The following is a 16,103-nucleotide window of genomic DNA, read 5'->3' on the forward strand; positions in this document are numbered from 1 at the left end:
ACCTCAAGATTTTGAAACTGAATTATAATGCAGATTAAAGAGAGTAAAATAGGTTTGTTTAAAATACAATTCAAATAAATGAATAAAACTTTAGATGTGAGTGAGCAATATGTTTTTAAAGTGTATGCAAATAAAACTTTTTCAAAGGCTCTGTCTAAATGCTGTTGGCTTTGGATACATATAAATAGGGTAAATATCTAATAAACCACAATTGCACTGAGGAAGGATTAATTTTGAGAAACTTTCTTCTTATTAAGATTTACAAAATGGTACAATTTTGTCTTCAAATGGTTAAATAAATAGATAAATAAATAAATTTCACCAATATAATACATGTTCTCAGAACGTATTAAATTGCAACTGCACTTCAAAGTGAATTTAAGGTTCATAAAAATAAACTGATTGTGAAAATCAAGTAAAATTAAATTGATTCATTGACACCAACTGTTTTTTTGCATATTTGTAAAAGTGCTTCAAAGTTCATATTCATAAGGCAAATGTATAAAAAAAGCCATGTGGTTTGTTTGTTTGTTTGTTTTTTTGCACGCAGGTGTTGTCAAGTGTGTTTTTGAACACACAAACCATTAATAAATCAGGGCCACTCACACTTGGAAACAAATTACCATGTTGATGACTTAAACTGTTTAAACAATGTAGCTAAAAGTTTAAAAAAGTTTATTTCAACTGTTTAGAATATCTCACGGAGCACCCGGAGGAAACCCATGCGGACACGGGGAGAACATGAAAACTCCACACAGCAAGGCCCTCGCCGGCCACGGGGCTCGAACCCGGACCTTCCTGCCGTGAGGTGACAGCGCTAACCACTACACCACTGTGCCGCCCATCAAATCATTTATATATTAAAAAACAAACAAACAAAAAACCCAACACCCTGACAGCAGAACTTGCACCTATATTTAATAGGTAAAGTAAGAGCATTTCCACATGCACAATGTGACAAGAACTCATAGGATTGGGATTAAACACCTGTGTGGCCATAAGAAAACCACTTCTTAGTGAGGCTAATCAGAAAAAAAGGCTTCAATTTGCTAGGGAGCAAAAAGATTGGACACTGAAGCAATGGAAAAAGGTCAAGTGGTCTGATGAGTCCAGATTGGCCCAATTCCAGAGCGATGCGAGTGTCAGGGTAAGAAAGGAAGTGCATGAAGTGATGCACCCATCATGCATAGTGCAAGTGTTATGATCTGGGGTTGCTTCAATTAGTCAGGTTTACTCAGCAATGTTATGTGGCAATAAAATGAAGTCCGCTAACTACCTGAATGTACCGAATGACCAGGTTATCCCATCAATAGATTTCTTCTTCCCTGATGGCATGGGTGTATTCCAGGATAACAATGCCAGGCTTCACTGGGCTCAAAGTGTGAAAGAGTGATTCAGGGAGCATAAGGAATAATTTTCATAATAAATTGCTCCACAGAGTCCTGACCTTAACCCCACTGAAAGTCTTTGGGATGTGCTGGAGAAGACTTTATGGAGTGGTTTGACTCTCCCATCGTCAATGCAAGATCCCTGCAAAAAACATTTATGCAACTCTGGATGGAAATAAATGTTGTGATGTTGCATAAGGTTGTCAAAACAATGCCACAACAAATGTTCACTGTAATCAAAGCTAAAGGTGGTCCAACAAAATATTAGCGCATACTTTCTAGTTATAAAACCAACAACAAAGTGAGGGGGTTCTGAAGTTTGGAAAAGAGTCAAACAGCTGGAGTGCAACTGCCTGAGTCTGGACTTTAACCAGAGAGCACCAGCACCTCTAAGAGATCCACTATGTGCTGCACTTCACCACATTGACCTCCAGAGCCCACTAGCAGGCACTGTGTTCACAAGTTTCCAGTAATTAACCTTTTTTTGATACATTTAAGAGGAAAGGTTAATTGCTTTCAAAATCTTCAGTTTGCCATCACAACTTCATGGTAAAAAATACATGAATAAGCTATGCTTGATGCTAAGATGCTACTGTAAAGTGATATCCACAGATATTAATGAGCACATCATTGGTCACAATCTGGACAAGGACAGGATGAGTCATCAATTTTTTTTCACCCCTTTGCTGGGGTATCTACAAAACATTTTTTTTGTCATTTTATCAATATATACACTATGTGTCTACAATGGCAAAAGATCTGTACAAAAAGCTCTAAAACAGCCATTTTGATTTCATCACCATTCAATAGCCACAGTGTTGGATTCACCTTTTACTCTGCCTTCACCAAATGAAGCTTCACCAGTTTTTAGTGTTATGAAACACTACCGAGTATTGGTGGGCTGCAATGAATTGTAACAAAGTGATTTTAGCTAGTTTGACAAAAATGATGGCACAGACATGGAGGGATCTTTAGTGGTGCAACAACAGATAGTTTGCCCATTCTTCAGGAGTCATCACAAGTTTGAATTCTAATGATGCCACAGTCAGCCACAGGTAGTAGTTGACAGCTGCTGTGTGATTGGGGAGAATGCACGACTGGGAACTGACAACGACAAAATTTAAGAGAAAGTCTGAAAATGAATGAATGAATGAGTAGAATTTAACCACAAAATGTGGGATCACACTCTTGTACACATCATATGCTGTACCACACTCTCTGGATGATTTAAAATAAATAAATAAATAATTCAATACTTACAATATGAAAACATGATTTTAACCTTTGTTACTAAATGACTAAATTGCAAAACAAAGAAAATATACAATAAAAAGAGAAATTAAGGAAATGTTTTATCAACCCCAACAGAAGTCTGATAGCCTCTGAAAGTGTAACCATTTGTAAACTGTCCATATATATAAAATGGTGAAAGAAAAATCAACAGGAATTTTGAGGCAGTGGAGGGCAGTTGAGCATGATTTCACGAGCTATTCCACACTACAAATGTTGCATTAATATAACATATTACTCTAAGTTATTGAGCAATGTCCAATATCAATTAAACATCCATTCATAAGTAGTGTAGTCAGACATAAAGAGGATAAAAAAAAGAGAAACATAGGAGAAGGACAGGTGGAACCTGTTATTCCAGATACTGCGGAACAGATCTAGGGACTCGCGCAGGCGGTTAGTGCTGTTGTCTTCTCTGATCACCATGTTGTAACTGCTACTGGCTGCCACAAAAATGATGGCTGTCACATCTGAAGCAAAACATAGCAAGAAAACATGGTCACACAGGTGGGTAATTTTTTTAAATTTAGTTTTAATCCTGGATTTGTTTGAGACTTGCAAAAGCCATGGTACTGATAGCCCAGCCAATTAGGATTGTTTTAAAAGGTAAAATATTATTTATAGGCAGCTTAAGACCCAAATGTATACAAATGCAAAAAATTCACCATTAAAGCACTGGATCCATTTTCTTCTCTCATCTCTCTGACCACCTACATCAAACATGCTGAGACACAAAGAAAGAAATAGACAGGGGGGAAACAGGACCCAATGGTCAAAACAAATGCATTTAAAATGATTACTAGTTTGTAAATTATAAAATTATTTTTCAATTACCATAATGGAGAGTACACATTAAAATCACAATAAGATGATTAATTGAAGTATTTATTACAACAGTGGCCCCATGTGGTCAAAGTAGGTAAGACGTTTGATATCATGCTTTGAAATGACTGCAGTTTACCTTCAAAGTTTAAATCAATTTATCAGAGCAAACACAATTCCTTACTGATCTAACATTAACTCTGATAACATAAAATTGTAAAGACTATGGTGACTTACTGAAAGTTGACTTTGTCTACTTGAAATCGTGTTTCAAAAATCCCTGAAGTCAAAACTCGGCACCTAAGCAAATCCTGCAAGTGAGAAAACAGAACGCAAGACAGTAAGAAAATAAATGACACAGAAGAACTGACAGTGGGAATTTCTCTTTCTTTTTCCCTTGAAATTATTATACAGAACAGCATGAAACTTACAATCCCCTCTGAAAGTACTGGAATGGCAAGACCAAATCTTTTGTATTATACACTGAAGACATTTTGGTTTGGGATCAAAAGATAACTATCAGACAATAGATCAAAATTTCAGCTTTCATTTCCTGATATTTACATCTAAATGTCTTAAGCAGCTTTAAACATGGCACCTTCTGTTTGAAATGACCCATTTTTCAAGTGATGAAAACAAGTGGAACATGTAACTGACTAGTGATTCTTGCTGCCCTGGTGTGCCCAGTTAGAATAATTGTTTAAACAAACAATAGCTCTTAACAGAGCTTGCGTTAGATGTCCTAATTGTCAGTCTTATTGACAGGTTCATAAAAATTGTCATAATGTATTATTACCTGTTATTTAAATTGTTTAACGATAGAGCCATATATTATAGCATGCAATTTTCAAAAATAACTCAACCACAATAATAATTAACATAGAGAAAAAATACAGATTATGCATTTATACAGGCATGGAGAAAAATATGAACAGAGACAGTTGACTGTGCGGTCACTTTTCATGTCAATGCAACACAAAGCAGATGAATGATTTTTTTAAATTTCTGCAGTGACCGTGCAAGGCACTAAAACACCGTGGCCATTGTGTCTAAACAAACAAATATGAATGTGACACTTGTTGGTTCATTGGGGAATAAAGGAGGCAGGCTTGCCAAAAAAAATCAAAGGCATGTTTTATTTGCTTTAACCTGTGCTTTTCAGCAACTTTATTGCTCACTGCACAAAAATGTACAGTTCTGTGAAGTTCAGCTCTCTTGCAGCTCTTGTTTTTCTCCTCTTTATCCTTTCTTGTCACTCAGTGCAACACACTGATTAATACAAATCCCTCACAGGTGTAGATCCTCACACCTCACCTCTACTGGCTTCACCCTCTATTCACAAACCAGTGCTCAACCATGCTTTCACTTCCACAATGAACAATGGAAAAAAAAAAAACACTGGTGTAGTAACAACAATATAACAGGTCTGCCAAGGAAAACAACTGCAGTTGATGACAGAGCCATTGTGAAAAGTGTGATGAAAACCCCAAAAACAAGAGTCAGTGACAACAATAACCACCACAGGGCAGGGGTGAATATATCCACTGTTCAAAGACTTTAAGAGCAGAAATATAGACATCATACCACAAGATGCAAACCAGTCATCAGCAGTAAGAATCACAAGGGCAGATTCGAACTTGTAAAGAAATACAAGGATGAGCCACTAGTCTGGAACCAATTTTTATTAATCTCTACCCAAGTCATGGAAAGGGCAAAGTGTGGGGACAGAAAGGAATCTGCTCATGATACAAAACATTGGAGCTCAGTCAAGCACGGTGGAGGCAGTATCATGGTTTGTGCTTGCATGGCCACTTCTGGAATGGGCTCAGTAATCTTTATTGATGTAACTCAGGATGATAGCTATTAAAGTTTTTGGACTCGTTATACAAATAGAAAATACATTTGAAATAATTTTAAAATACATTTTGCAATTCAGTATGCAGTGTCAATGAAAATCCAATGAATTATTTTCATTAAAATTTTAATGAAAATTTAATGAATTTCATTTCATACTGCCATTGATTTTTGGCCTCTTTATTCAAATGGAAAGCATTTTGCAATTGGCAGTTCAATGTATTTTCAAATTATGGGACCAAATTGCACACTGAATTGCCAATTGCAAAATGCATTGCTATTTGAATAATAAGTCCACAAAACTTCCATAGATAGCAACAGAATGAATTCAGAAGTATACAGAAGCATTATGTCTCCCAATTTACAGAGAAATGCATCTAATCTATTTGGGAGGAACTTCAGCATGCAGCAAGAAAATGGAGGGGAAAAATACAAACAAACAAACAAACAAAAAAAACCCCACTGCTAACGCAAACAAGGACTTCAGGACAAAAAGTGAAAGGTTTGAGACTGGCCAAGTCAAACACTAGACCTTAACTGAATTGAGCATGCATTTCAGCTTTGAAAGAGGAGACTGATGGGAGAAAACCCCAAAATAACTGACAGAAGCTGCGATACAAGCCCAGAAAAGCATCACAAAAGGAGAATGCAATCATTTGATGTCATCACTGGGTTGCCAGCTTGATACAGTTATTACAAGCAAGAGATATGGAACCAAATTATTAAGTGCTATTTAAATTTTCTTTAAGATGATCTGTTCTGATACTTTTGCTCCCCTAAAAATTGGGTGGTCTGCCACTAAAAGTGCCATGTTCTAAGTTGTTTAACAGAGCTACATGTAAATATCAGGAAATGAAAGATGAAATTTTGATCCATCATCTCATATTTGAGATCTTCTGATCAGTATATTCTGTCAGGCTGATTACTCCAATCTGTTTTTAACAGTTTTTAAGCCGTCCTTCCAGCACACACATATGCACACATGCACAATCACACACTTTAGAGCACCCCCACCTGGTCTGTTGGTGTGTAGTCATTCTGCCGTACTGAATCAATTCTTTCCAAGAAGCTGAAAAACAGATCAACAAAAGCTGTTTTTGAATGCCATATTAAGAATTATTTCAACCTGAAATGTATTAGGTCCTATTTAATAATTCCTTCATTATAAAAATATCTATGTTCACCATGATTCCCCCCCCCCCGAAAATCAGAGCTAATCCTGGTGCAGATATGGTTGTGTTTTGACTGAAAATCCATGTTCACTTCTGTTGTTATATGTACTGTTTCATCATTTATAATTTTCTAGAAAAAACTTGTGAATTTCCTGGAAATAAAGGCAGTTAAATGGTCGGCATTGACCTATGGATCCCTCCTTGTTTACATACATATGTACACGTACTTGCTGTGTTAGCTTACCAATATGCACATGTTGAGGATTCAGGAAACCTGTGTGTACATGTGTGACATGCTGGATGCTTTCAGACATTCCTTACAAGTATTTCCTTGGTGAACCCTGTCTCAACACCTGCTTGTACCCGACAGAGACCCACAGCACATCCATCCATCCATCTATCCATCTATCTATCTATCTATCTATCTATCTATCTATCTATCTATCTATCTATCTATCTCACAGTTTTCAAGGAACTTTTCTCTCACTTATACTATATATGACAGTTTTCAAGGAACTTTTCTCTCACTTATCTTTTCTAAACTCCTATCCCTAGCATTCTTATTTTAGACTGTACCACCATAGGTCAACAGAGGGCTTTTGTGAACCAATAAAAAACAAAACCATAGTTGCTTTTTGTTGGAACACAAGAAGGCTTATGCAGAAAGATTTGCATGTGGTTTGTGAATGTAAAGGTTAGAATGTGGTTAGTAGAGCAACCATATAATGACAACAGAGACTGTTGCCCTCTTAGCACTCCTTTGATACTACAGACAGTCCAACGGTTTAGGTGGAGCAACCTGCTCTGTCTGTCCACAAAAAAAGGAGTTTTTGATTGTTGTCTTCAGTTTACTCTGAAGATACTATACTTTATTTGTATAAAAACATATGTACCATAGCTAGATTCATAAATGTGTCCTGACCACAGGCAAAATTTTACCTCTGGACTAGGCAGGACAAGCTTGCTCTAAAAATTATATGTTCATTGGTCAGATTCATGAGTCAAGTGAGGTTATTTACATAGTACATTTAAGGGCAAGTGTAGACCAAAGTTATGTTCCGTGGAATCAAGCAAATATGAATTTGGGGAAGGGGGTTTCAACTCAAATTGTATTCTGAGCATAGCCTAGTGTTTTAGTCACATGATTTTTTTGTCATATGAGACAGAATTTCTGGCTTTGCTGCACAACATGAATGTAAATGGAGGTGAAACATGGTAGATGTTTTTTTTTCTTTTTTTCAGTCTTTCCATGAGAAAAGTGGTGCATATTTCTGATTTGCAGTATCTACAATGCACAGTTATTTCAGGGTGGGTGTTCAGGAGATGATTAAGGAAACCCAGTCAGAGATTTGAAATCAGAGATTTAAAATCAGGGGAAAGATAGTTACATGACAAACTGGAGTGCACATTGCAGCAGAACAATGTGAAGAAAATGAGGAGTAGAATGAGAACCATCACCAGCTATAAACAGCCTGGAAACTAAATGATAGGAGGGAGTTTGGAGAGTACCAACAAGCTGAATCTGTTATTTATTAAAAAACAGGTTCCAGCCCAGTTGTCCATTCACACTTCATCCATTAATTACTCCCCAACTGAAGGCACCATCTCTACCAACCTTGCATTTTCCCTTTCTCCCTGCATGACTATTACAACTGACCAAGTGAGGAGAGGACTGGGAAAACTGAACAGGCAAGGCTGTGGGGTCTGACGGAATCAGTCCCAGAAGGGGGTTGAAGAGCTGCACCAGCCAGCTGGACATGTTCTCTCCCTCTCTGTAAAGCCCCTTTTACACAGCCTATTCAAGACAGGATTCTTACAGCTTTATTCCACCTCACATTCTGTGTAAAATGTCCATATGTGGAAGGGAGGTCTGTGATGTGCCAAAACAATTGATAGTAAGAGAGGAGAGATTGACATCTGTGTACAGTGGTGCTTGAAAGTTTGTGAACCCTTTAGAATTTTCTGTATTTCTGTATAAATATGACCTAAAACATCATCAGATTTTCACACAAGTCCTAAAAGTAGATAAAGAGAACCCAGTTAAACAAATGAGACAAAAATATTATACTTGGTCATTTATTTATTGAGGAAAATGATCCAATATTACATATCTGTGAGTTGCAAAAGTATGTGAACCTTTGCTTTCAGCATCTGGTGTGACCCCCTTGTGCAGCGATAACTGCAACTAAACGTTTCCGGTAACTGTTGATCAGTCCTGCACACCAGCTTGGAGGAATTTTAGCCCATTCCTCCATGCAGAACAGCTTCAACTCCGGGATGTTGGTGGGTTTCCTCACATGAACAGCTCGCTTCAGGTCCTTCCACAACATTTCGATTGGATTAAGGTCAGGACTTTGACTTGGCCATTCCAAAACATTAACTTTATTCTTCTTTAACCATTCTTTGGTAGAATGACTTGTGTGCTTAGGGTCATTATCTTGCTGCATGACCCACCTTCTCTTGAGATTCAGTTCATGGACAGATGTCTTGACATTTTCCTTTAGAATTCGCTGGTATAATTCAGAATTCATTGTTCCATGAATGATGGCAAGCCGTCCTGGCCCAGATGCAGCAAAACAGGCCCAAACCATGATATTACCACCACCATGTTTCACAGATGGGATACGGTTCTTATGCTGGAATGCAGTGTTTTCCTTTCTCCAAACATAATGCTTCTCATTTAAACCAAAAAAGTTCTATTTTGGTCTCATCCATCCACAAAAATTTTTCCAATAGCCTTCTGGCTTGTCCACATGATCTTGAGCAAACTGCAGATGAGCAGCAATGTTCTTTTTGGAGAGCAGTGGCTTTCTCCTTGGAACTGTGACATGCACACCATTGTTGTTCAGTGTTCTCCTGATGGTGGACTCATGAACATTAACATTAACCAATGTGAGAGAGGCCTTCAGTTGCTTAGAAGTTACTCTGGGTTCCTTTGTGCCTTGCTCTTAGAGTGATCTTTGTTGGTCGACCACTCCTGGGGAGGGTAACAATGGATCCTGAATTTCCTCCATTTGTACACAGTCTGTCTGACTGTGGATTGGTGGAGTCCAAACTCTTTAGAAACGGTTTTGTAACCTTTTCCAGCCTGATGAGTATCAACAATGCTTTTTCTGAGGTCCTCAGAAATCTCCTTTGTTTGTGCCATGATACACTTCCACAAACATGTGTTGTAAAGATCAGACTTTGATAGATCCCTGTTCTTTAAATAAAACAGGGTGCCCACTCACACCTGATTGTCATCCCATTGATTGAAAACACCTGACTCTAATTTCACCTTCAAATTAACTGTTAATCCTAGAGCAGGGGTGTCCAAACTGATCCATAAAGGGCCGTGTGGCTGCAGGTTTTCATTCCAACCATGCAGCAGCACACCTGATTTGGCTTATTCAATCAACTGACACACCCACCCTTTAATCAAGGGTGGGTGTGGCTGCAAGTATTTGACTGTGTGAAGACAGTTCAGTTGATTGAATGAGCCAAGTCAGGTGTGCTGCTGCATGGCTGGAATGAAAACCTGCAGCCACATGGCCCTTTATGGATCAGTTTGGACACCCCTGTCCTAGAGGCTCACATACTTTGGCCACTCACAGATATGTAATATTGGATCATTTTCCTCAATAAATAAATGACCAAGGATAATATTTTTGTCTCACTTGTTTAACTGGGTTCTCTTTATCTACTTTTAGGACTTGTGTGAAAATCTGATGATGTTTTAGGTCATATTTTGCAGAAATATAGAAAATTCTAAAGGGTTCACAAACTTTCAAGCACTACTGTACAAAGACAACATTAATTAATTTATTTATTTTTAACATGTGCTCATTTTGAATTTACTGCCAGCAACATGTTTACAAACAAACAAACAAACAAACAAACACCCTAGGACAGGGGCAGCAAATTACTGGAAAAGTTGTGTAATGTTTAAAAATAAAAAAGCAGCCCAAGGAAGCTGAGTCTTTCAGAAGGAAAGATAGGGAGGGGTTTATCACTCTGTGAAAGACTGTGTGGGCAAACAGTGCAACAATTTGAGAATAATGTTCTTCAATGTAAAATTACAATGAATTTGGGGATCACATCATCTATAGTACAGAATATCATTTAAAAAATTCAGAAAATCCAGAGAAATCTCTGTACACGAGACAAGGCCGAAAACCAACATTGGATGCCTATGATCTTTGGGCCCTCAGGCAACACTGCATTAAAACAGACATGATTCTGTTGTGGAAATCGTTGCATGGGCTCAGGAACACTTCTGAAAACCATAGTCTGTGAACACAATTCATCACTCCTTCCATAAATGCAAGTTAAAACCATATATAAACAATATCCAGAAACACTTCTCTGGGCCTGAGGCCATTTATGCTGGATAAAGTTTGAAATCATGGATGCCACATCCTCCAGGCTAAATAGTAGAGTGACCATCCAGTTTATCATCAGCGCACAGTTCAAAAGCTGCATACCATCTGTGATGGTATGGGGGTGCATTAGTGAACATGGCACAGATAACTTGTACATATAGGAAGGCACAATTAATGCTGAATGATATAGGGTTTGGAGTAACATGCTGCCATACAAAAAAACATCTTTTTCAAGGAAGGCCTTGTTTATTTCAGCATGACAATGCCATACTGCATTCTACATATATTACAACTGCATGGCTCTGTAGTAAAAGAATCTGGCTGCTAAATAGGCCTTCCTGCAGTCCAGACCTGTCTCCCACTGAAAACATTGGCACATCATAAAGCACAAAATACAACAAAAGAGACCCCAAACTGTTGAGCAATTGAAATTGTAATGGTAAGATGGTAATGCAAGAGCAATGCAATACAGTGGTAAACATGCCCCTGTCTCAAAATTTTTGAAATGTGTTCCTGGCATCAAATTCAAAATGAACATATATTTTAAAAAACAAAAAAAAACATAAAATTTCTCAGTTTTAATATTTGATATGTTGTCTTTGTACTACTTTCAATGAAATATAGGGTTTTCATGATTTGCAAATCACCACATTCTGTTTTTATTTACATTTTATACAGCTTCCCAATTTTTTTGCAATTGGAGTTATACAAAAGACAACTTGCATTGTGGAACAGGGGTGTGACGTTTCTGACATTGACATTTGTTTTTGGCATTCTTCTTTCTGATATCAGCATGAATTCAAACGTCTCTGGCATCTAAGGTCCGTGTGCCTTTCTGCCTCAAATCAATTTTTACTTCTCTTCACTTTCTCCTACAGCATATTTCTGACTGCACAGCAACTTTGCTGACATTTTAAGAGTTGTATAAATGTGCAAGGTGAACAAAAGCATCTCAACACTCAGTTCACCTGCTGTTATTGTTTTGAAAGTAAATGTTGGTATGCTCAGGGTATTCGTATTTCTCATGTGTCATATATTATACATCACAGATGATGTTGAAGCTCTCTTGTTTCACACGTCACAGTTTCCTGTGACATAATTCCTGTTTTTGAGTTCTTTGCCACAAGTCATTTTTTGCTTTTGGTGTCAGCATTTCAAATACAATCTTTTTCATCTTTTCTACAAATAATTTTCCACTATTATTTTCATTTTGTTTGAATTTTCGCTTTCCTTTTTTCCCACATTTAAATTTTTTTGGAGAACGCCAAAGACCAGACATTTTTTCCTTCCCATGGAAAGAGCAACCAGAGGCCATCCACATCAGACCTTCCTTAATATCAACAGATGTTTGATTAAGGTATGTAAACCATTTATCATGGCATACATTCAGCTTGTTCAGTGTGTCGACTGCAGGATGTTTCATCATTCTATTCTGTCATTAGTAATAGCTTTATTTGTGATAAGCATATATTAGTTAGCTCTTTGATGGAGAAGACTGCAGCATTAGAGGTGTGCATCCAGACTCTAGAGAGGGTTAGTGAGAATGAGAGCAGTGTAGCTTCTATAGGGGAAAGGCTGGATGCCCTAAGTGAAGTTAGCAATCCCCCCACTCTGGCATTAGAGCCCTCACAACGGGGGTGAATGGGTGATGACTTGGTGGCATAATCACAGAGCCAAAGCTCACACTGAGGCTCGCTCATGTGAGCACCAGTCCTCTCCGCTTCAAGTGTCTAAAGGTTTGCTCTCCTGGTTATAGGAGACTGTAACAGATCTTTAAGTTGGGGCAATGAGGAACATGGAGACAGGTGCTGCAATTCAGGGTGCACTTTTTAAAGATATTTTTTTGGGCTTTTTGCACCTTTATTGGATAGGACAGTGTAGAGACAGGAAATGAGCGGGAGAGAGAGAGAGACGGGAAGGGATCGGGAAATGACCTCAGGCCGGAATCGAACCCGGGTCGCCCGCATTCATGGTATGGCGCCTTAACCACCTGAGCCACGACGCCCCCTCAGGGTGCACTTTTATTTTTTACTTTCACTTTTCAGTGATGACTAACACACACACATGCACATGTTGGGTGAACACAGTTCTCTCTCCCATTATTGGCTATCTGAAAGACAGACAAAGAAACATGTGAATAGGCAGCCAGTAATTAGACACAGTACCTTGTCATATGTTACCTGCTGGTTCAACCTGACTCATTACCATTCACAGCCAATGCTTGACCACACCCTTTCTGCCACATACCCCCACCACCCGGCCTGCAGCTAACTCCCCACCCCACCCCCAACAGGAAAGGTAATCCACCACTACCATCTGCACCCCGGTCTGTGGACTGCCTCAAATTTAAAAGGGCTGAAAGGCCAGATACCAATGAGTGATTTGCGCATTGGCATCCTTCATGCTGTGGAGCCACTGGAGTGGGGCATGGTCAGAACAGAGGGTGAACAGGCGTCCTAGCAGGTAGTACTGGAGAGTGAGGACTGCCCACTTGATAGCCAGACACTCCTTCTCTATGGTGCTGTACTTTGACTCTCACATGAAGAGCTTGTGGCTGATGTACAGCACCAGGCGTTCCTCTCCCTCCATCACCTGGGACAAAACTGCCCCCAGCCCTCTGTCTGACATGTCAGTCTGCAAAACAAATGGAAAAGAAAAGTCATGAGAATGCAACATTGGGCCCCCACACAAAACTGTTTTAACCTGCACAAAAGCCCATTTGCATGACTCTGTCCACTGGACTGGATCTGGTAAACCCTTTTTAGTGAAGTCATTCAGTAGGCTGATGACATCTGAAAAGTTAGGCACGAACCACCTATAATAACCAGCCAGTCCAAGGAACTGCCTCACCCCCTTTTAGGTCTTAGGTCTTGGGCAGCCCACAATTGCTGCAGTCTTATCAATTTGGGGACACACCTGCCCATGGCCCAAGTGGAAGCTAAGATACCGTACTGACACCCATCTAATTGCACACTTTTTTGGGTTTGCTGTGAGCCCCGCATGCATATACCCGATCTTACGACAACCCTTAGATGTTGTAAATGCCACTGTCAATCAATAATAATAATAATAATAATAATCTAAATAGGCAGCGGCATACGCATTGTGTGGATGAAGGATTTGGTCCATGAGATGCTGAAACATCACTGGGGCCCCAAACAATCCAAAAGCAAGGGTGACAATTTGGTGTAAACAAAATGGAGTGGAAAAGGCAATTTTTTTCCTGGGATAATGGAGTTAAGGGAATCTACCAATATCCTTTTTCAAATTGAGTGTCAAATAAAAGCGAGCCACGCCTAACTAATCAAGCAGTTCATCAATGTGAGGCATCAGATATGCATCAAATTTAGACACCATGTTGACCTTTCTATAGTCCACACAGAACTGGACCATCCCTTCAGTCTTGGGAACTAAGACCACCGATTTGCTCCAGTCACTGTGCGACTCCTCAATTATTCCCATATCAAGCATCACCTTGAGTTCATCCCAAACCACATTTTTCTTGTGCTCGGGGAACCAATACGGGTGGCTGCGCACCACCATGCCTGGGGGAATTTCAATGTGGTGCTCTGTGAGGTCAGTGCAACCAAGGAGGAGTGAGAACACATCACAGAATTCCTCCTGCAACCTACTAACCTATGCGCTCTGGGATGGTGAGAGGTGGTCTCCACAGGGGATTGGGGTGAATTGGGTTACACTTTTTAGACTGACCTTTGGTCCCAGCTCTGCCCTTTCCAGAACTAATATCGTGAGAGGCACAGGAACCTCCACTCTCCATGGTTTCAGGAGACTGAGGTGGTAAATTTGGCATGCATTGCCTCTATCTGTACGCCTGACCACATAATCTACTTCCCCAATTTGCTGTGTGACCTTAAAGGTCTCTTGCCAGCTGGCAAGTGGTTTTGAGCTTGATGTGAACAGTCAAACGAGCACTTTACCTTGTGGTGCAAATTCTCTTAGCCATGTCCCTCTGTTGTACAGGCAGGATTGACCTTCTTGCACCTGTAGCAAATTCTCCTGGGTTATATGACTTAGTGCATGGAGTTTTACTCTCAGGTCAAGAACGTACTGAATTTCACTTTTGCTTCATGAAGGTCCCTCCTCCCAAGTTTCTTTGATGACGTCTAAGATGCCATGGGGCTTGTGCCTATATAGCAATTCAAATGGGGAAAACCCAGTGGAGGCTTGTGCAACCTCACACACTGCAAAGAACAGAGGGTCTAGCCTGAGAGAGGTAGAGAAGCTGCAGGAGCACCTGCTCCTGGAAACACCATCAGGTGCTCCTCTGCCAGTCAGACTGCCTCCTCCAGTGATGCTGCGTGGTGACACTGGATCCACACCAATGTCTCACATGAGAGTTGTGCGACAAACTGCTCCAGTATCACTTGGTTGATGATAGCCTCGATGTTGCACTCACCTGCCAGCAGCCGCTGGCTGCAGGCATCCTGGAGGCTTTGCGTGAACACAAATGGGTGGCTGACTTCACCGTATGCCAGTGTGCAGAAGGGCTCATAATGCTCTTCTGGGTTGCGGCTGACCCGCTGCAGTATGGCCCACTTCAGGTCGGGGCATTCCAGCATGCTGGTGGCCAGGAGCTGCCGAGCTGCAAGCTAGGCTTCCCCTGACAGGAGTAAAAACATCATCCTCTGACAGCAATAGGTGACCCACCCAGTGTGAGTTTGGCCATGAGATTGCCTCTGTAATGCACTGGAACAGCTCAAGGAAGGCTTCGGGGTCATCGTGCGGCCCCATCTTGACCAGTTTGATGGGCACACTGGCTGTAGGAATGACCGGTGGAGCACCCGCTGACTGTACCAAGCTCCGGATTACCTGCTGGTCCTCCACCTGGGCCTCGAGCAGAGCCCAGAAGTGCTGCCCCTGCTTCATGGACAGCACGACAAATGCTTGGTGCTGGCACTGGAGGACATTGGCGAGTGTCTGGAGGAGCTCCCTGACTGGTTCAGACTCCATGGCCCCGTTTTGTTCCTCAGTCCTGAGTTTTGGCACCAGTGTCAGATCTTTATGTTGGGGCAATGAGGAACACCGAAACAGGCACTGTAATTCAAGGTGCAAATGTATTTTTTCCTTTCACTTTTCAGTGTCAACTAACACACACGCAGCACATGTTGGGGGAACACAGCTCTCTCTCCTGTTACTGGTTATCTGAAAGATACACAGAGACACATGCTAAAAGACAGCCAGTAACAGGTGTAACT

At 40.2% G+C, this 16,103-nt stretch overlaps 1 protein-coding gene across 5 annotated transcripts in view; it reads right to left on the minus strand.

The window, feature by feature from the left end:
• The window catches only part of gnal (guanine nucleotide binding protein (G protein), alpha activating activity polypeptide, olfactory type), a 236,572-nt gene that overhangs the window by 59,596 nt on the left and 160,873 nt on the right, over positions 1-16,103 (minus strand). For all 5 annotated transcript variants that reach the window (XM_060900076.1, XM_060900078.1, XM_060900079.1 and 2 more), the window contains 4 exons: positions 6,369-6,423; positions 3,738-3,811; positions 3,344-3,402; positions 3,028-3,148 (listed from right to left, as the gene is read on the minus strand). In XM_060900076.1, coding sequence (XP_060756059.1) covers positions 3,028-3,148; positions 3,344-3,402; positions 3,738-3,811; positions 6,369-6,423 — 309 coding nt within the window. The remainder of the gene's footprint in view (positions 1-3,027; positions 3,149-3,343; positions 3,403-3,737; positions 3,812-6,368; positions 6,424-16,103) is intronic.

This window comes from Neoarius graeffei, chromosome 19, assembly GCF_027579695.1.
Source record: "Neoarius graeffei isolate fNeoGra1 chromosome 19, fNeoGra1.pri, whole genome shotgun sequence".
In the NCBI taxonomy this organism is placed as follows: domain Eukaryota; kingdom Metazoa; phylum Chordata; class Actinopteri; order Siluriformes; family Ariidae; genus Neoarius; species Neoarius graeffei.